Raw genomic sequence first — 20,332 nt, 5'->3', positions numbered from 1 at the left:
TGCCTGCGTTAGTCGCTGCACCAGTTGGGGGCATTTCAGGCAGTGACGGCACCAGCACCCGCACTTTGCTGCCCCAAACAGCCAGGACTTTGGAGCCAGTGAAAGTGGGTCCTTCCCCTGGCAGGCCCTCAGCTCCTCAGCTGCAAGGTCAGAGCCCACACTCACCCTGTGGGACCCTGTGGGCTCCATGAAGAAGCTGGAATCCAACATCTGAGCCTATGGGATCATCCCCTCCATCCCTAGTCTTTGCGCATGTGCCTTCTCAACAGCTTTGATCCCTCCAAGACGCTCCCTTTGCTGGACCTACGTGGCTAAGTGGCTAAGGATGCCCTCTCTGTGCCATGGGCCGCTGTAAGAGGAGACACTGTCTGCTGGCCACCACCTCCTCAGCTTGGAGCCTTAATCTGAGTTTGAGTTCTTGCCCAACTGATAAGAGGCAGGGAAATGGCACCTCCTGTGGCTTTAATTTGCTTTCTTTGCGTCACAAGTGAGGCTTGGCAACTTTAAAACAACGATGGCATTTTGGGGTGTGGCCTCTTAAGTATCCCACCATCCAGAGCTGGTGGGACACAGGCCTCCTGGGGAGGGTGACTCCCAGGAGGGAGGGTGAGATGCCCCTTTAACTGGCCAACCCTGAGCAAGCAGTCTGTCACTTGGTGGTTTACAATGGGCTGGCCTCCTACACCTGGCAGACCCCAAAACCTCAGTTTGGGACACAAAGCAATTACATGACCATCCAGAGACCACCCCTCAGCAGGTGAAGGGGGTTAGGGATTTTCTTCAATTGAGGTGAAATTCACATAACAGAAAATTAAGTTTCAGGTGAACAATTCAGTGGCATATAGCACATTCACAATGTGTAGCCATCACCTCTGTCTAGTTCCAGAACATTCCCATCACCCCAAAAGGAAGCCCACTCTCATTCTTCAACTCCCACCAGCTCCTGGTAATCACTAATCTGCTTTCTGACTCTATGGATTTCCTTGTTCTGGACAATTCACCTAAATGGGATCCCATGTCACATGGCCCCTCATGTCTTGCTTCTTTCATTCATCATGACATTTTATTTTGGGGGTTCCTCCACCATTGTAGGGTGTGTCAGAGCTTCATTCCTTGTTATGGCTGAATCAGATTCCACTGTAGGGATGGACCACGTTTTATTCTTTCTTTGTTGTTGGTGGGGGAGGCAATTAGGTTTATTTATTTTTTAATGGAGGTACAGGGGATTGAACCCAGGACCTCATGCATGCTAAGCACACACTCTACCACAGAGCTAGACCCTCCCCTTGGGATGGACCACATTTTGTTCATCCACTCATCTGCTGATGGACCTCTGGGTTGTTTCCACCTTTTGGTGATTGCGACTAGCACTGCTGGGGAACATGGTGTACAAGGATTTGTTTGAACACCTATCTTCAATTCTTTTGAGCAGATACCTAGGAGTGGAATTCCTGGGTCATAGTCTGGATTGATCCCAGGCCCTCGATCTCCAAAATCTGCCCTGGAAGCTCTTTGAGTCACTCTGGAGACTGGAACTTCTGACCCATTGGGCCTCAGTTTCCACAATGCAAGCAGGGCCATCCAGTGTCCCCCAGATGCTTCCTCCACCCTGAGCTCGGGATTAGGTCCTGCTCACTTTTGGGGGAAGAGGGGTAGTGACACAGGAAGTGGCCCTTTCCTGAAGCTGACCCAATGGGTGGGGCCATAGCAACCAGATACAGCGTTTGATTGCCGCTCCTTTGGGAGACCCATAACTCAGGAAACCCGAGGGGCCCCAGAGGAGAAAAGAGGAACTTAAAACCCAGAAGACCTCAGTGGTCTCCAAAGTTCACGAACGTCTGCACAACGCCTCTCAGGCCTGAAGGCCCCCATTTGATGCAGACATTTAATGTCTTTGCCCTTTAAACACACTCAGTGCTGAACTTGCTCCCCAGATCTCTGCCAGACAGAGAAGCCAGGGGCTTCATTCTTTCACTTTGCAGAAGAGGAAACAAGCACAGCCAGGTTCTGCCCCTTTTCCTCCTTGGGAAGAAATTGGGATGGGGGAGGAAGCACGGGATGGCTTGAACAATTACTTGGCTCACACCTGTGGACCTGGCTCTCCCGGCCCACCCCAGAGCTCCGGACCCTAACATGTTAAAACTAGAAACTTCTAGAGACTCAGACGCAGCCCAGACCTGACCGGGTTCGAATCTTCACCAACCGCAACCCCAACAATCTTCAAATCTGACTTGCAACTTTCCGAATGCCAGCCCACGGCATCCGGATTTCTGGGGGCTCAGCACAGATTTTCAGGTTCTGGAATATTCGAACTCCCTGAAGACCTGAAGAGCCCCTGGGTTCAACCTGCCTCCCTGCCCAACTTGTCAGTCTTCATGGAACACACATTGGACCAACCCTGCATCGGGCCCTGGGCCAGGGTTAGGAAGGAGATACTTGCACACCTCTAGCCGCGGGGAGCCCACTTTCCAGAGTGGGCGGGACCCGGGTGGTCCTGAGCCGGGACAAAGGCGGGGGAGGGGTGGAAGCGGTCCGCTGTGGCCCGACCTGGCCCGAGGGGGAAGGGGCGGGGCCGGGGGAGGAAGAAGGGAGGGGCCGGCGGGAGAGCCCGAGAAACTCGGCACAGCTGCGAGTCGGGGGCCTGGCGGGAGGGAGGGAACCCGGGCGGGCGGAAGAAGCAGAGCCGGGAAGGGCGGGGGCTCGAGCTCAGGTGAAACTCTTCCTCCTGCTCGCGAGCCAAGAGGAGTTAGGTATAAGGGGTCAAAGGCTGGAAAATTGCCTGAGGGTGAGTACTGGGAGCCCCTGAGGATCTGGCGGAACCCTGTTGTGGGGTGGGGGAGTCGGGGCTCTAGGGAAGCCTTGGTAGGTCCCTTGGGTCGGGTCTCTGCCGCGTTTACCCTGAAGAGGCCGGGAGATCCTGGAACCCCTGGTCTCAGTAACTCCGTCGCCCTCACCTGTCGGTAATAGTAGTCGCCAGCATCCCAAGGTGCGCGCAGTCACCCACGCCTGGGTAATGGGAGGAGACCGAGGCCACCTGGGGCTGTGGCATCTCTGATCCCGGGCACTGTCCCGTTGCAACCGTGGACACAGTGAAGGACGCTGGACCCCCGCCTCCCTCCCTTCTCCCAGGATAGGGTGGGATCTGAACTGAGGAGCGGAGGGCACTCGGTCTGCACTGGCCATTACTGTTACTGTTCTCTTTGAGATTGTTAGCGCGCCGATTGGCAGAGTCTGGGAACAGCACCCGGGTTCTCAGGTTGGATTTATTATTGTTTCTTGAGGGAACCACCGCTGACCCCCAGCCCTGCCAGGGGCTGGGCAAGGTTCTGGCCTGGGGACCCCAGCTCATGGGTTCCCCTGGGATTTTGATTCCTGCTCAGCCATTGCCTTGGCTGTGTGGCTTGCTTCTGGTTGCTCCTGGTCTCTGAATGCACCTCAGTTTCCCCTCTGTGAGGGAGGACAATGACCCGGCTTTTGTGAGAATGTCTGAGGTGTTAGCCAGTGAAAGCTTTTATGATGGGACACTTCTGGCCCCTGGGGAACCTCAAGCAAGTGGCTTTAGGTCTCTGAGCTTCAGTTTTGTTATGTGTCAAATGGACTTCATGGTATGGAATTGTGATGAAAGTGAAATGTCAGCGCTACATTCACTCACTTGGGCCCACAGAATGTCTGCCATCACCTTAATTATATTAATAATAATTATTATTACAGTTACATCATTAGCCACCTTCCCAGGTTCTGGACCAACTTTCCCTCTGAGTCAGATTTGTTTTTTCATGGCCACTTTGCAGATGGGAAAATTGAGGACCCACTTCCTCTCCCCTTCCCTGCCCTTGCCCCAGGCCAGGGCCTCCTGTCACTCAGATCTGGGATTGAGGGCCGAGAGGGAGTTCTCTGGTTTTGAGGCTGACCCTGGGACCACCACTTCTTTTCTTTTTAATGGAGGTGCTGGGGATCGAACCAAGTACCTTGTGCATGCTACCATGCACTCTACCAACTGAGCTATATCCCTCACCTCATTTTTCCTTAAAAAAAACCTGTTTTTTTAAATAGGGAGCCACCACTTCTGGCTGCCTTGTCAGTTCCCAAGGTGACTGCCACACTAGGCTGAAGAATTCAGAGGAAGAGGTGTGGCCCCTGCGTCAAGTCACTGGGCCCCCCCTCTTAGCTGCCTAGGTGACAGCTCATGTTTGCCCAGCCCAGACTGGACACCCTCCCTTTCCTTCTCCCTCACACCCAGGGTGAGGAGATTGATTCCTGCAAGGTACTCTGGGTGTGGCGGAACCAAGGAGGGGCCTTGGACCTTCTCTGCTCCAGACCAGAGCCTGAGGAATTTCTAGACAAGCTGGCTTGGCCCAGGGACCCATCACCGAGTATCATCTTTTCCTGCTACTGGCCTCTGAGGCCCAGAGTGGGCAACAACTTGCCCGCTGCTCCTTATGAGCCAGGGAGGATGCCCGTTGTGGTCCCTCTGCCTGATGGGAGTCCGGCTCCACTTGACTGCCCACCCCCATGATGGGGAATTCACTACCAACATGGCGAACTAAAGGGGGTCCCACCAAGGGGGTAGTTAAAGGCAGGAATTGGGCTCCCACTTGACCTTTCTTGAATGAGTTCCTTGGCCTCTGTGTGCCTCAGTTTACCTAGCCATAACAATGAGGCAAACAGCCCTACCTCTCAGTTTCTGCAAGTGTGGAGTGTAAGTAAGCTCTTAGTAGAAAGGCTGTACTTGACCTGGTGTGTTAACTCTAATCTTGATTACATGACTCATTGGGTGTCATTAGTGAGGTTTCTCTTTGCATGAGAGAAAATAATGTGGTACAAGGCCTGACCAGGCTGAAGTTATGGGCGTCCTCCAGGAGCTTCCCAGAGGTCCAATTTCCTGGGTCAGCCCAGGATCACGGGAAGAGTCCAAGGCTGAACTGTGATGCACAGCCTGCCTCCCCCGGCCTTCATTTCCCCATCTAGGAAAGAGATGTACTTTGAGGCTCAGCTGTGGCCAGGCTGGCATTTAATCAGGGGTCTATGTCCAGCCCCAGACCCCTTCCTGGACCCATCCCAGACCCCGGAAGCTTCCGCAGTGGGGGAAGCTCGGCTCATCCAGTGAGTCATCCAGTACGAGCCCTGGGACCTGGAAACTGAGGACCTGAGGGTCTAAAAGGAGTGTGTTAGCCTTCCCCCACCCCCAACATTTCTTCCACGCCCAGGGGTTCACTGAAGCAAATGTTGGGTGTATGTTTGCATAAAATCTTTTTGCACACATCGTTTTACTAAAGGAGGGTCAGCTGATAATAAGCCCTTCTAAGAAATTATCTTTATTGGACTTTTCCTTCTTTTCTTTCCCTGTTTACATACGTAACTCATGCTTCTCATAAAAAGGGACAAGCCGGTCATTACTGGAAGGCCAAGCTGGTGTGAACTGGTGAGGGATCACTCTCCAGTCCAGCTGCTCAGGGCTCAAATCCCAGCGACCTGGCCCCTGGTAGGTGGGCTCCCTCCCTGTGCCTACCTTTCCCACCTGGGAACTGGACCCAGGGGCCTCCTTGAGAGGCTCAGTAAGAGTCACAGGGGCTCATCCGCAGGCCAGTGGTTCACACTCTCTCGACTCTCCCTTGTCGTTGAATCTCCAACCCCAGAACTTGCCCTTCTCTGGTGAAAACTGGCTTATTTGCTGCCTCTGTCCTGCACGAGCCCATCAGCTCCACTGTGGTTTCCCTCTATCATCTTGGCTGGGTGCCCAGAACCTAGATCAAGGCGTGGCACAAACCAGACACTCAGCGCATAGCAGTTACAGATGTGCGAGTGGTTAACAGTAACTGCTAGTCGTCATTGGCGGTGCTTCATACATCTGTGACTTGGAGAGGAGGCCACCGCATGGTCCTCTAGCCTTTCCAAGGGCTTGGGCCATTATGCACACAAATGAGGTTCTCCTGTCACCCCCTACCCCTCGCCTTACTTTTTGGCAGCCCCAGAATGTTCCGTGCCCCCATCCCCATCCACAGCCCAGCTGAGGGTAGGTGGGGCATGGAGGAGCACTGAAGACCGCAGTGGATCTGATATCTAGCACCGGAGGTGGGGGGGGCGGTGAACCGTGAGCAGCTGACACCAGCCGGCTTTGCAGACAAGAATGCTGAGGCGAGGGGATAGGAGCCCAGCTACCTGCCCTGAGTTGGCGGATGGTCAGTACCAGGATTTCCTTCCCCCAGGCCATCATCTCTCTCTGTCCTGAAGGCTGCAGGGTGAAGTGGGGAATGAGCTCTCATTTTCTGAATTCGGAAACTGAGTTCCAGCGGCTGGGCTGGTTGTGGAGCACCCAGGCGTGTGGGTCCCCGGGGCTGTGGTTGGGAGATGGGGAGGTGGGTGTGTGACAGGCCTGGAGAGGGACCCAGGATTCACCCTCTCCAAGCCTCAGTTTCCTCATCTGGAAATTGAGGGTGTCACATGGGGAATCATGTGACAGAGGCTTCCAAGTCAGTGTCAGGTGGGCTCCCACTGTGTGTGGACTAGTGCAGGGCAGTAGCGGGGTTCTGGTCCAGGCCCCAAGGGTGCTAGCAAGTGGAGCCTTGCCATCTGGACTGTGTGACAGTCTCACTTCCCCATGTGTCTCAGCCTCTCTGCCTTCCTGGCCTCCCAAGGGACAGTGACAAGAACAAGATGAGGAGGACAGAGGTGCCTGGAGCCATACGTGCCTGGGGCCTTACCAGGCCTTGGCTGTCCCTTGGGGGTGTAGGTAGAGGATGTGGGACCAGAGCACTGTCACCAGCAGGCGGGGTCCCTTATTAATTCTGCTGAGTGGTCAGCCCCTTCTGTACATCTAGTGTCTCATTAATATTCAATAATGTATTAATATTTAGTAATGTGTGTATATGCAATAAATCATGAATATTCAGTGACCATGTCTATTGATGCTTCAGGGCTGTTTAGTGGCTTGTTCATATCACATTCATCATGATAATGTTAACATTCATTCATGCATCACAGGTGTGCCTCACAACTATTAATTGTTGCCTTACAACTATTTCATACATTATAAATACTGAATGCCTCCTGCATATTTAGCAGATCATTAATATTTAGCACTTCACTAACATTTAGCGCTTCTTGCTCATTAAATGCATCATGAATATTTCAGTGCTGTGAATATCTGGCTCTTTAGCACATTAGGGGTATGTGGAACCAAGAGTATTCTATGCCTCTTGGTCCTGCCCCCTTGGCTCCACGGATGTGCTTGCTGCCTTATCAGGACTGAATCACCGTCATCCTCCAAGGCCCACAAGGTTCCAGGTAGGGAACAGTGGCCGCTGATGTGAGGCATAAGGAAATAGCCAATATGTGAGTCATCATTAGCATTTTCCCCTTGTGCAATAAACAGCAGTTAGTGTCACCTGGCCACACAGCTGTAGGGAACAAGACGCTGGGCCCCACCTCTGGGGCTCTAGGCTGGTGGGGAAAATGGACAGGAGAGAAGTGAGATTTGTCCAATGGTGGTAATTGTAGCAGAGGATAGCAGAGCCTGGGTGGGGTGTTTTAGCTGTGAGATTAGGGCCTCTAAGGAGATGAGGCCTGATGACCAAGGAAAACCAGAGGGAGGAGCAGGAGGGAAAGGCATCCCAGGTGGATGGAATGGCAGGTGCAAAGGCCCTGTGGCAGGGCTGAGCCTGGGGGTTTAAAGTACCTGTGAAGAGGCTGGTGTGGCTGGAGTGGAGAAGAGGGGGCAGAGGTCATTGAGGCTGGGGGAGAAGGAAGTTGAGTGAACCCCAGGGGGAGGCTCTTCAGTCTTAGCCAATGAAAACAAGTGGCTTTATTGTGTGTACTGGAGGAAACAGGCACTGAGTAATGAAATGGCAACAGTGCATGGAGGGCAAACAGCCCGGAACAGGACTGGCTGGTATTGCAGGGTGCAGGGTGAGGGGCCCTGAGAGTCAGCCCAGATGTCACTGCTATGACATAGTGGCACTATGGTCGGTAAGGAGGAATGCAGAGGAAGCCCTGCCAGGTGCAAGCGATATATGGATGTGCTCATCCATCAAATGCCTGATGGGCCTTCCTGGTTTACCTGCCAGACCCAGACACCACAGTAGGTCACTTGCTACCCCATAACGTCCCCATGTGAAAGGCTCAGTGACATCTCACATTCTGTTCTCCCTGGTCCATCCTACTCCATCCCCCACATCCAGGCTGTAAACATGGATGACTCAACCTATTTGCTGAACTCACCCATGTTCCTACACTTCGCTAGCCAGCCCCTATCCAGGCCCCAAAATTCTGCGTATCGCTGCTCTGGCCCCTACTCCTGCCTTGATTATCCTTTCCCCTTCCACGACCACAGAGGACTTCTTAAAAGCATAAATCAGGGGTCAGGGAAGGTATAGCTCAGTGGTAGAGTGCGTGCCTAGCCTGCATGAGGTCCTGGGTTCAATCCCCAGTACCTCTGTTAAAATTAATGAATAAATAAACTTAATTATCCCCTCCCCTGAAAACAAACCAAAAAATTGAAAATAAAAAAAGCATAAATCAATCTTGTCCCTGCTCACACACTCTCCATAGCTCCTTATTGCTCCTCACCTGCAACATAAGAGCTTCTTCATGGTCTGCCCCATTTCCCAATCCTCTCCCTGGCATCATCTGGCAACCCTGCCATCATCTCTCTCCTCTTCCTCTGCTCCAGCCACACCACCTCCTCTCCCTTCAATACCCTCAATTTGTGCCCACCTCAGGGCCTTTACACTTAGTGTGCCCTCTGCCTAGGACGCCCTTCCCCCAAGACTCTGCTCAGGTGACTTCCTGTCATCCTTCAGGATGTCCCCAGTCCAGTCAGGTCCCTCCTCTGCCACAGATCTCTCCTTCTTCAACAGCATTTATCACAGTTGCTACTAAACTAATCATTACATCACGTATTAATATCATAAGGGAGGGGCTGGCTTGGCCATGGCTGCATCCCCAGCAGCCTGCATATTGTAGGTGCTCAGTAAATACTCTATGACCCATGAGTCAGCGCAACCGGTAAAACAGTTGGATTCATGCATGTTTGCAGATTTACTCACCAGTCTCCCCCACCCCACCTCACCCCAGGATGGCCCAGCAGGGCAGTGATGGCCAGACTGGGCCCTGGGGTTCTCTGTCCTTCATCAGATGTTTAGTGTATGGTTCTTTGTGGCAGATTCTGGAAGGCTCTGATGTCCAGGTGGGGAATCTCCCACAATTCTGTATCGTGGAAAACTAGGGGGTGGACAGACCCCACCCATTGGAGTTTGGGGTTCCAATCCTGCTTTATACTGAACCTCAATATTCTTTTCTGTAAGTGGGGGCTCTGATGGCACCAAAGGATGATGAGTTAAGGTCACCAAGGTTGTCACTGCATAGTCAGTGCATGACAAACCCTTTGTTGCTCAGTCAAAAGTGACCCATTGAGTGTGTGTGCAGGGAGGGGAGTGTTCTCAGCACTTCCACGTCTTGAGAGGAAACAGACTCTCAAGGAGAAGTAACTCACCAAGGTTAACTCAGAGCAAAGACAGAACATTCAACAAGGAATCTGACTTCTCTATTCCCTGCTCCTACACCCTTCATGGCTCCCTCTTTCCCCCAGAAAACAGCCTCACTTCTCAGTCTGGCGTTCAAGGTCTTTACAGTGCCTGGCCCCACCCCCCTAGCCTCAGAACTCACTCCCTCTCCAAATTCTGCTTTTCAGCAAAATAAACTACACACAGTTCCTTGAATAGGCTTTGTTTTCTTTCTCTCGCTTGCTTTCCACTCCCCTTCCTTGCTTTTGTATTTGCTCTCTTCTCTACCTGAACTCCCCTTGGTGAACTCATATGCATTCTTCAAAGCCTCAGCTTCAATATCCTTGTGTCTTCTTCTGGCCTAGCCCGGATCACACAGGTGTCTGGATTTGTCTCCCCCATACTGAGGGCTCCTAGGGGGCCAGGCTCAGGATTGAGGCTTCTCAGTTTCTCCAGAACCTGTTTGTTGAATGAATGATTGAATGATTGAGTGAATGAGTGAAAAGTTTTCGTATGTGTGTCTTGGGATAAGAGCCGCTGAGACGCTTCTCCAGGTTGAAGGATTTGGAGACAATGTGGGTTTCTGTGGTAATGAGAGACAGCCTCTCGGTCACTTTGGGGACCACTCTCTGAACTGTACCTCCTCATCTGTAAAATGGAGGTGGAGATTCCCCTAGAGTTATTCAGACTCTGCAAACTTCAGAGTGAGCAGCTATATGGACTTCCACAAGCCCAGTAGTTCCACTTTACAATGAGAACTGGGGAAGGGAGAGGGCAGAATCTTGGGTGGGGGTCAGGAAATCAGAAGCAGGCCTAAGAAGAACTTCTCATCAACCACCCAGCTCCACCAGCAAAGGCCTCAGAGTTGCTGCACAGTTGCTTGGAGGAAGTAATGCCAAGAGGCATCCCCTCCCTGGCGAAGCCAAGCGCCTAAGCCCCAGCCTCTCCCACAGTAGGCATGGGGTCCCAGTCCCTTCAGACGGTAAGGCCTGTAAGGAGAGGTTGGTGACTACCTGGGGTGCAGCTCTCTGAGGCACCCAGCAAGGTTTCCCGGACCAATGAATCCCCAGCTCTCTCAGCCTGGCTGAAAGGGGGACCCAAAGATTCTTTCTTATAGTAGTGTGGTTGTGGCATCTTGTGAGTTTGGGGACATTTCCTGCTTGAAGTTTTAAGGGGCCCTGAGTTAGCGGGGGCCTTGGTGGATAGAAAAGGGAAAGGGATCTTGGATGCTTTCATGGAAGTCTGGTAGAGGGGGGAGAAGTGAGCTTCCATCACCACCCTGCCTCCCAATATTTAAGCTCTCAGACCCCAGTCAGGAACCTCATGGGGGCTGGGAGGGTGGAGTTGCTGTGAGATCCTTCCATTTAGAGAAACCAGAGCCCTGGCAAGAAGTCAGGAATGCAGGTAGCCAACAAAGAGCAGGCATTCCATATGCAAAGAGTTCTTACAAATGAACAAGAAGGAAAATGCAAGGAAAAGAACAGGAATTAATGGAATTATTTAAGACCAAATGGCCACCCCAGACACCCTGATTTTAGTAATATGAGCTGGTTAGTCATTTTACCTCTTCTCACACCGTCTTCCTCCCCAATGACCAGGTTGGGCTGAGTTGTAAATTTCCTGTTTGCCGAGATAGCTTTGTTTTGGAGCTCTTGTTTGGAACTAACAAACACATTCCCAGCGAACTGATCCTTGACCATTTAGCTTTGATGTCCTATTATTTAATAAATGTTTCCTAAATAGAGAAGTAATATAGAAATAAACAATAATAAATCTCATAAATGCTCCATAGGATGAATTTATCTAAACCTGTATCAAGCTTGTTTGTTCAGTCCCTGATCTTCCTCTTCTGATCCTTCCTCCTTCTGAGTTCTCTATTCCAGTTTCTGTATTTGTTTAAGCCAGGATTTCTCAACCTTGACAATGTAACATTTGGGGCTGGGTCATCCTCTGTGGTGGGGTTATCCTGTGACATTTAGGATGTTAATTTAAGCTGCATCCCTGGCCTCCACACACTCGATGCCGCCATTAGCAGTCCCATATCTCCACCCTGCCCAAATCATGTACAACCAAAAATGTCTGCAGACACTGCTATCCCCTTGGGAGCAGAATAACTCCTGACTGAAAACTGATTCAGACCCTAAACTTCAGAGGGGGTTGGGGGTGAATCACCCTCTAAATTTTCACAAATTCTTTTCTTTTTTGCATAGTACTTTTTTTTTTTAAAGGTTTCACTTTTTAAACTTATTTTTTGTTTTAAAATTTTTACTTATTTGTTTACTTCTGGGAGGTGGGTAATTAGGTTTATTTATTCATTTTAATGGAGGTACTGGGGATTGAACCCAGGACCTCATGCATGCTAACTGTGCACGCCACCACTGAGCTATATCCTCCCCCTAAATTTTCACAAGATCTTAATGAGAGTGTCCCTTGGCCAGGAGTTGGGGTGCCAGGAACACTCTTGCCTTCCAGCATCTGTGGGTCTCTGGCCACGAGTGTCACCTGTGACACCTCTAATCTGATTTCCTTTTTGGTGACTTGGTCTTTCTGTGGCAGCTCATGAGTTCTTTCCCATCCTTAGAGCTCAAGGATCTGCCAGGTTTGCCTGGGAATGTGCCTTCTTGTGGTCCACCCTGGACTCCGGCCCCTCTTCAGGAAAATGCCCTTCTAGGAGTCTGTTCATCCCTACATCACATTTGTCAGTTCGGTCTCCTCTCAAGATTGTGATTTGCCTTTTTGCGTCTCTTAGTCCTCCAGAAAGTGCCCACCCCCACCAGACTGGCAGCCAGGGACGCCACAGCAACAAGACAGGCTGCCTGCAGGCAGGGTCCCCAGCTGCTCAGGCCCCACCAGGCCAGTCCCACTTCAGGGCCTTTGCATCTGCTCTTTCCCCCACCTGGGATCTTTTCCCTGGACCTCAGCCATGGTGGCTTCTCAGTGCCACTCGTATCCCAGCTTAATATGTCAACCAGACATCAAAATCCACACCTGCCACCAGACCTCGTTTCCTCCCATGGCATTTGTTCCCTCGCATCATTTCATTGAGATTTTCATTTAGTGTCTGTTCCCCCTCAAGAGTGTGGGTTCCAACGTGGCAGTGACATTTAGGTATCCCGTGCCAGTGTGTCACTGTGTCCCCAGCTCCCAGGAGGTGTCTGGCACTCAGAAGCACAATAAATATTGGCTTGAATGAATGAGTGTATAAATTCATTCTGAGAGTCAGTATTTTTTCAGATGCTGTGATATTCCAGCATTCATTCATTCATTTATTCAACACATATATTGAGCACCTACTTTGCCCCAAGCACAGTTCTGGGTGCTGGAGATAACTGCATGGAGCTCGTGTTCTGGTGGGGAAGTTGGATGAGAAACAGTCCATTTTTTAAGTTCTGTCATGTATTTTAGGAGGTGAAAAGTGCTGTGGAAGAAAGAAAAAGTGGGCTAAGATTGGAGATCAGGACTGCCAGTGAGATGGTGTATCCTGAGGAGGTCTCCCTGAGAAGGGGATATTTGAACAAAGACAGGATGCAGATGAAGGAGGGAGTTGTGTGGAAATATGGGGAAGCAGGCAGAGGAGACAACCTATGCAAAGATCCTGAGGCAGGACCATGCCTAGTATGTTTGAGGTTAAAATCCCAATAGTACTCTTACATAGACTTACTTCTCAGTTTATTTTGAAGCTCAGAGAGGTCAAGCTTCTTTCCCAAGGTCACACAGCAGAACTTGTGGAGTGGGATCTGAGCCCTGCTTCAGGGAGATGCCTAACTGGGGAGGCCTTGGCCAAGCAGTGTGCAGAAACAGTGATGGGGAAATGGCCTCATGGATCAGCAAAGGAGGCCCCGTCCCCAACAGCAGCACTAGTTTGCTGAAATGGGAAGCTACTCTTTTCTTCTTCCCTGGCAATAGCTGGGTGGGGTTGCTTCAAGCTGGAGGGGCCTACCAGAATCCACTGACTGCCCCACCATGTTTCAGATACCAGCGGGGAGAACAAGGAGACCTCAGACCAGGAAGGACACCCTGAGGCAATCTAAGGTAAGTGCTGAAGTTCACATATTCATTCAACAGTCGTTGAATGCCCACTAGGTACTAGGTGCTGGGAGCGCCCTTCACATCTGCACAACCTAGTGAGTTGGGGATTGTTCAGATGCCCCCTTTAAAGCTGAAGAAACCGAGGCCCAGAGTATGGAGGGCACACAACCAGGGAGTGATGAAGTCAGGATTTAAATCCAGGAATTGGGCTCCAGAGTCTGCACCCCGCTGGGGTAAGCCAATAAATGTTTGCTGAATGGGTAAGTCCTGCCTTGGGTCTAATCTGGTACTTTCATGCTGCAGTGGAAAATTGATCCTAAAGTTTAAGGCTAGGAAACAGCACAGATACCACTTTTTCCAGACAAAAGGACACTAAGGGAGTCCAAGGAAACCTGCGAAAGGGATCTGGGCAGGAGTCCAAGGGCTCTGCCTAGATATGGGAAAGGAAGTCTTCTAAGAGGAAGGGTTTTGAAGGATAAATAAGAGCTTGCCAGAGAGAAACTTAATGAATTTACTTTTATTCATAAATTCATTCGCGCACTCCCTGCTTCCCTCATGTGTCTGTCTCATGCTGGAAAGTGCCAGGACCCTCAAGAAGCCCTCAGTCTTGGGAAGAAAAAGTCAGACTCAGATACCCCCATGGAATCATGACTGAGCCAGAGAGGGATATGGGGCTAGAGGTGCCAAGTAGGAAAACAGGACTCTTCCTGAGGGATCAAAGAGGGCTTCTCAGAGACAATAATTTGAGATGGGTTTTAAAGGATGAATAGGAGTTTGCCAAGGAAGATAGCTTTGAGACATGCTGGGCCTGAGGGGTCTGTGAAGAGCCAGGGCTCATGCTCAGCTCACAGGAGCCTTAACAATAGTCAAGAAGAATAAATGATGGTTATAGCGGAATCCCAGAAGCTCAGAGCGCCAACCCCCGGTGGGGGGAGGGGGGTGAAGCGGGAGAAAAGGGACGCAGGAAGGATGCCAGCAGCTCTCAATGGCTAAAAAGGGCATGCTCTGTCTCTCTCAGGAAGGCTCCTGGGCCATCTCTGAGGTGGCAGACAGGAAGAAGACCAGGTTGGATGGAGGGATTCTAGGCACATGGCATCTGGGGAGCTTACCTAGGCATCACCATGCCTCAGCTCTCTGTGTAAATATTGAACCCCAGCAGGGCCTGGGCAACCATCAAAGCCAATATGGGGTCCTGGAGGAGGTGCAGGTGGGTAATCTATGATGAATTTCAATATTTTACCAACCAGAGCAACTGTACAGCTGCCGCCAGGTATTGGGGTCCCCAGGTACCTCAGGAAAAGTGCTTGGCCCATCTGGCAGCTTCCGGCATCTTCAGTGAGTGTTACTGTCTGCAGGAGCTGCCCAGCGGTCTCCGCAGACCAACCCCAAACCTGCGCTGACCAGGATGAGGTATCTCCGGCCCCTGCGGGTAGAGGTGGGCCTGGTTGTGGCTCTGAGCGCCATCATCCTCCTCCTCGTCTTCAGTCTGCACACGTCACCACCCACCTGCCTGGGCCTGAAGGAGCCACTGTCTCTGCCGCCACCTGCACCACCGGTCACCCCCATGGCTCTGGTCTGGCCCTCGCCACCCTCCCACCCACCACCTGCCCCCTGCCTGGCCAATACCTCCATGGCGGCCCTGCAGGACTTCGCGGGGCAGCCGCAGCACATACGCAACTTCCTGCTGTACAAACACTGCCGCCACTTCCAGCTGCTGCTGGACGTGCCACCGGACAAGTGTGCACAGCCAGTCTTCCTGCTGCTAGTGATCAAGTCCTCGCCCAGGAATTACGAGCGCCGGGAGCTGGTGCGGCGCACGTGGGGCCACGAACGCCAGGTGCACGGCGTCCAGCTGCGCCGCATTTTCCTTGTGGGCACAGACCCCAACCCACTGGAGGCCCGCAAGGTCAACCGGCTGTTGGCCATAGAGGCGCAGACCCATGGTGACATCCTGCAGTGGGATTTCTATGACTCATTCTTCAACCTCACGCTCAAGCAGGTGGGCTCGGGGTGGGGGGCGGTAACCTGATGGGGGCCACCCAGGCTTCCTGCCCAAATTGCCACCACTTCCTCTTAGGGACCCTGGGGACCAGAAGCCCCCATCAACCTCACCCCATCCCCTCTACTGTCCTCATGGTGACCTGAAGTCTTCTTCCTCTAGGAGGAGCAGGGAGAAGGGACTGAGTGGCGGGAGCTTACAAGCCTGGCTCTCGAAGCCTTGATGACCTGAATTCAAATCCAGGCTCTGCTTCTTACTAGCTGTTTGTCCTGCATTACTATTCACCTCTCTGTGCCTCAGTCTCCTCATCAGGGAAAGGGGATATTAGTTTGACCCACCCACCTCTGAAGGATGCTGTGTGGATTACATGAGATGATTATTTCTAAGGCACCTGAACCAGTGCCAAGTGCTCAAATAACACTGGCAATGGGGTGGGGGCGGGGGAGCACTGAACAGACATTTTATTTCTTTGTTCTGGTCTGTCTCCCCATGAGGCCCAGATCTGTGCAGTAGGTGAACAGTAAAGACCTTTTTGATGGACAGGAAACCATGAGAGGTAGAGAATCCTGTGCATTCACAGAGGAGGAAGTGAAGGCTCCAAGGACCCACCCAGGTGGGAGTGGGCCAAGCTGAGTAGAGCCGAGAGTTGAGGGGCCAGTGCAGGTTCCTGCTCATAGTAAGTACAGACAGGTCTGGGTTCAAGACCTTGAGTTACAACTTGTCTGTTGTATAACCTTGCTCAAGGCACCTTCCCTGGGGAGCCTCTGCTTTCTCATCTGTAAAAGGGGTTGAGGACCACACCTGCCTCCTAAAATTGTATTAGGGATTCAAGATAAGGTGGGCACTGAGGACAGTGCTCTGCATGCAGCAAAAGTTATAGAGGTCATGAAGCCAAGGTGAGCAGAGAGCTCAGCACCTCCCAACATGGCTTGTTCTTAACTCAAAACAAAAAAGCATGTGATATAACATCAACTTGATAAATATGAATCCAGTGCCTATGAAATATTGACCCCACCCTGGGTCCTGGGGAGATGACACAGAGGAGAGACACAGCCCCCACGCAGGAGGAGCCCAGAATTTGGTGGGGGAAGTAGATGTTAAAAAACAATCATATAAGTAATTATTTAACAGCAGTGCTTGGCCAGGCAGAGTCAGAAGGAATAGCAATAAATGTAAATGTGACAATTTTTGAGCACTTCTTGGTGCTTTGTGGAGCATCATCTCTGTAGATCCCCAACACCTGGAAGCGGTTCCTACAATGAGCCCTGTCTAGTAAATTGGAATCTGAGGCATAGAGGGGCAACCAGCTGCAAAGGCCACCCCAGAGTGGGGCTAGCCTTGACTGGTCTAACTGGGCTGGGATGGCCAACAGAGACCCAAAACTGATGGTCCCAGGCATCATGCCTGCATACCCTGTCCACCCCACCTGCAGGTGCTCTTCCTACAGTGGCAGGAGACTCGGTGCACCAATGCCAGCTTTGTGCTCAATGGAGATGATGACGTCTTTGCACACACAGACAACATGGTCTCCTACCTGCAGGACCATGACCCTGACCACCACCTCTTCGTGGGACAACTGATCTACAATGTGGGCCCTATCCGGTCTCCCTGGAGCAAGTACTATGTGCCAAAGGTGGTGACAAAGGAGGAACACTACCCACCCTACTGTGGGGGGGGTGGCTTCCTGTTGTCCCGCTTCACGGCCACCGCCCTGCGCCGGGCTGCCCCCACCCTCGAACTCTTCCCCATTGATGATGTCTTCCTGGGCATGTGCCTGAAGCAGGAGGGCCTGCAGCCTGCTTCACATAGTGGTATCCGCACATCTGGCGTTCAGGCCCCCTCCAGCCGCCTGTCCTCCTTTGACCCCTGCTTCTACCGAGAGCTGCTGCTGGTACATCGCTTCTTGCCATATGAGATGCTGCTCATGTGGGATGCGCTGAGCCAGCCCAACCTCTCCTGTGGCAAGCGGACACAGATCTACTGAGGTGGTGTCAGGGCCCCAGGCCTCAAGGCTCTTGTCTCCATCCCCATGAGAAGGGCAACATCCTCCTCCCAGGAAGCTAAGACCTTTGTCCTCCTAAGTGGGCGGGGCCTAGGAGATCACCAGGGAGGGTTAGATGAGTGAATTGTCTGGCTGGTAAATTCCTACACATCATTCAAACCCCACCCCCTAGTACTACCCACGCTGTGTTCCATCATCCTCCCTAGACTCTCAGCTGGAGGGGTCGTCTTTTTCCCTGGTAGCTAATGGCAGAAGCACTTCTGCCAGGGTCCCAGCTGCTGCTGCTGCTGTGTCCATTCCATTTCAGGCGATGTCCCACTTCCCAGCCCTGACCTTGATCATGGGCTGGACCCTAAGCAGTGACCAGCCTCTCCTTGGTGGTGAACCTGCCATGGTGAGTGAGTGCCAGCCACGTTCAAGGCCAATTGAGAACTCCTGGGTCCATGTGTAGCTGAAATGATAAGCACTTTTCAGCTGGGGAAAGAGGGGTTCTGTTTTCCATCCCTCCCAGGTCTAGGACCCCTCAGATGGTAGGAGCCACCAGAGGGGCTGTGAACAGGACCGTCCCCTCCCTGCTTGTGGCAGCAAGTGCTCAAATGGTAGAAGCACTGGGCAGTTATCTGTCTCAGGCTACAGAGCTTAGAATTTCTGTAGTCCGTGGCAGGACCCAGTCTCCACACATGTGTGCCCCAAGAATTCAGGGAACAGTACTGGGGCCAGAGCATGTGCACAGACTCACCTCAGTGCCCAGAGAAGAGGGAGATTCAAGTACTTGGGGGACCTTAGCTCTCTGGACCTAGGACTGGCCCCCACCCCAGTGTATCTTTCAGATTGAGGAGATCCAGGTGAGCTGGTAACCCCTGACCCCCAGCCCTCCTGGCATCAGACAGGTGCCTGAGACTTAGGCTTCGCAGGCGTTGGGGCAGTGGCAGGGGGACCTCAGATGGCAGAGTGAGCATGGCGAGTAGGTCCTCAGGGAATAAAATGTTTTGTGAAGACTTAGAGGTCTTTTTTTTTTTAGTGATTTACAAGTTTTAATACAGATCAGTCTACATTTATCCATAAAAGTCTCATTTCCAGAAGAAAATACACAGGAGTGAAAACAGGATATGGATAAAGTAGAGGATATCAAAGTTTCTATCAGGCAGGTCTGACATCATCCCTCCCCTGCTCACACACCCTCCATGGCTCCCTATTGCCCCCAGCTCATCCTCTCCCAAGACTGATGGCAGGCTCAAGAGAGATTGGCACAGGGGTGAAACAGCTCCTGGCTGCCTGATCCCACCTGCTTCTGGCAAGACATCTTCCGAATCCCATGCCAGCCACCACCCACCTCCCCTCTCTTCACTGGGCTCACCTCCTCTCCTGCTGAGACAGCAGTTCTATTGTCCTCTGTCCACTTCCTTATCTCCCTTCTTTCAGTATGGATTGTATATCTACTGTGTGCTATGCGCCTTGCCCTGTACGCCTCCTCCGAGCCCCATGGGAAAGGTCACTGGGCACTGACTCAGCTTATTGTGATGAGACAAACCTGTGAACAATCAAATAGGAAGTTACCATAAATGGTAAGAGCTTTGAGGAGAATTAAAATGAAGACACACAGTGATCGGGTCAAGCTAGCCAGGAGGTCAAGGGGCTGGGACTGAAGGAGGAGGCTATGGCCTCGGGGAGAAGTGAAAGAAGGATGTTCTAGACAGAGGGCATGGCAAGGCCCTGAGGAGGGATGATCTGGAAGCATTCAAATTGCAGCCAGGAGGCTGTGGCTGGAGCTTGGTGAGCGAGGAGGAGATGCAGGAAGAGGAGACAGGAGGTCACAGCAACTAGCCACGTGGGGCTTTGTGGGCTGGGGTGAAGAGACACAGGATTATTTTGAAGGTGATGGCACCTTTGGAGCAAGGAAATGACATGATTGATTTTTAAGTTTAAAGAAGCCCTGTGGCTCCTGTGGGGACTGTTGGGAAGGATGGTGGAGGCTGAGGCAGCATCCAAGCAAGAGGAGGCAAATCTGGATGAGGCAGGGGCTGCAGGGGTTTCTACCTGGTAGATCTGAACGCATCCTGCCCCTGATTGCACACTGTCTGTGGCTCCCCATTGCCCTCAGGCGAGCGTGCTGCTCCCCAGCTGTACTGGATTGAATAGTGGCTCACAAAATTTCACGTTCACCCAGAACCTCAGAATATGGCTTTATTTGGAAATAGGGTCTTTGCAGATGTGACTGAGGTGGAGATGGAGATGTGATCATCTTGGATTGAGGTGGGCTCTGAATCCAATGAGAGTGTCTTTATAAGAGGCAGAAATGAGAGGGGAGAGTATAGCTCAGTGGTAGAGTGTGTTCTCAGCATGCAGGAGGTCCTGGGTTCAATCCCCAGTCCTTCTGTTAAAATAAATAAAAACCTAAGTACTCCCCCCAAAAATAAAATAAATAAAATTTAAAAAGAAGGAAATGAACACAGAGAGAGGCACAGGAAAGAAGACCACGTGAAGGTGGAGGCAGAGCTTACGGAAGCCTTAGGAAAGTAATATACATGTGAACAGATGACGTCTTCAAATACCTTGTCATTTTTTTCAAGAGGGTCGTATGTCCAGTTCCCATCTCAGGATGAAGGGAGGATGCAAGTGAAAAGAATGGTGAGAGTTGGATGAATAAATATTTACTGTGACTCATTCAGACAGCTGTGTGGTGTGTCTACTGATAAGTGCGCATCAAGTGAGGTTAAGGTCCCCCATGAATCATTACAGAGACTTGCCTTCAAATCCTGCACTTGGCCATTCCCTCCTTGTCTGACCTTGGCAAGCAGCTGC

General features: G+C 51.7%; 1 protein-coding gene across 2 annotated transcripts; it reads left to right on the top strand.

The window, feature by feature from the left end:
• The first annotated feature begins 2,634 nt into the window (after window positions 1–2,634).
• B3GNT3 (UDP-GlcNAc:betaGal beta-1,3-N-acetylglucosaminyltransferase 3) lies at window positions 2,635–20,198 on the top strand. 2 transcript variants are annotated; one of them, XM_014550732.2, is made up of 4 exons: window positions 2,635–2,785; window positions 13,473–13,532; window positions 14,885–15,528; window positions 16,961–20,198. In XM_014550732.2, exons 3-4 carry the CDS (start codon window positions 14,935–14,937, stop codon window positions 17,510–17,512), a joined length of 1,146 nt encoding a protein of 381 aa, XP_014406218.2. In that variant the 5' UTR covers window positions 2,635–2,785; window positions 13,473–13,532; window positions 14,885–14,934; the 3' UTR covers window positions 17,513–20,198. The 2 variants fall into 2 exon arrangements, with proteins under 2 accessions (XP_014406218.2, XP_032321177.1); XM_032465286.1 differs by having other exon boundaries at window positions 14,777–15,528.
• The last annotated feature ends 134 nt before the right edge of the window (window positions 20,199–20,332 follow it).

This window comes from Camelus ferus, chromosome 22, assembly GCF_009834535.1.
Source record: "Camelus ferus isolate YT-003-E chromosome 22, BCGSAC_Cfer_1.0, whole genome shotgun sequence".
Lineage (NCBI taxonomy): Eukaryota > Metazoa > Chordata > Mammalia > Artiodactyla > Camelidae > Camelus > Camelus ferus.
Note: the sequence above shows the minus strand (reverse complement) of the source record. Positions and strands in the feature narration are given on the sequence as shown.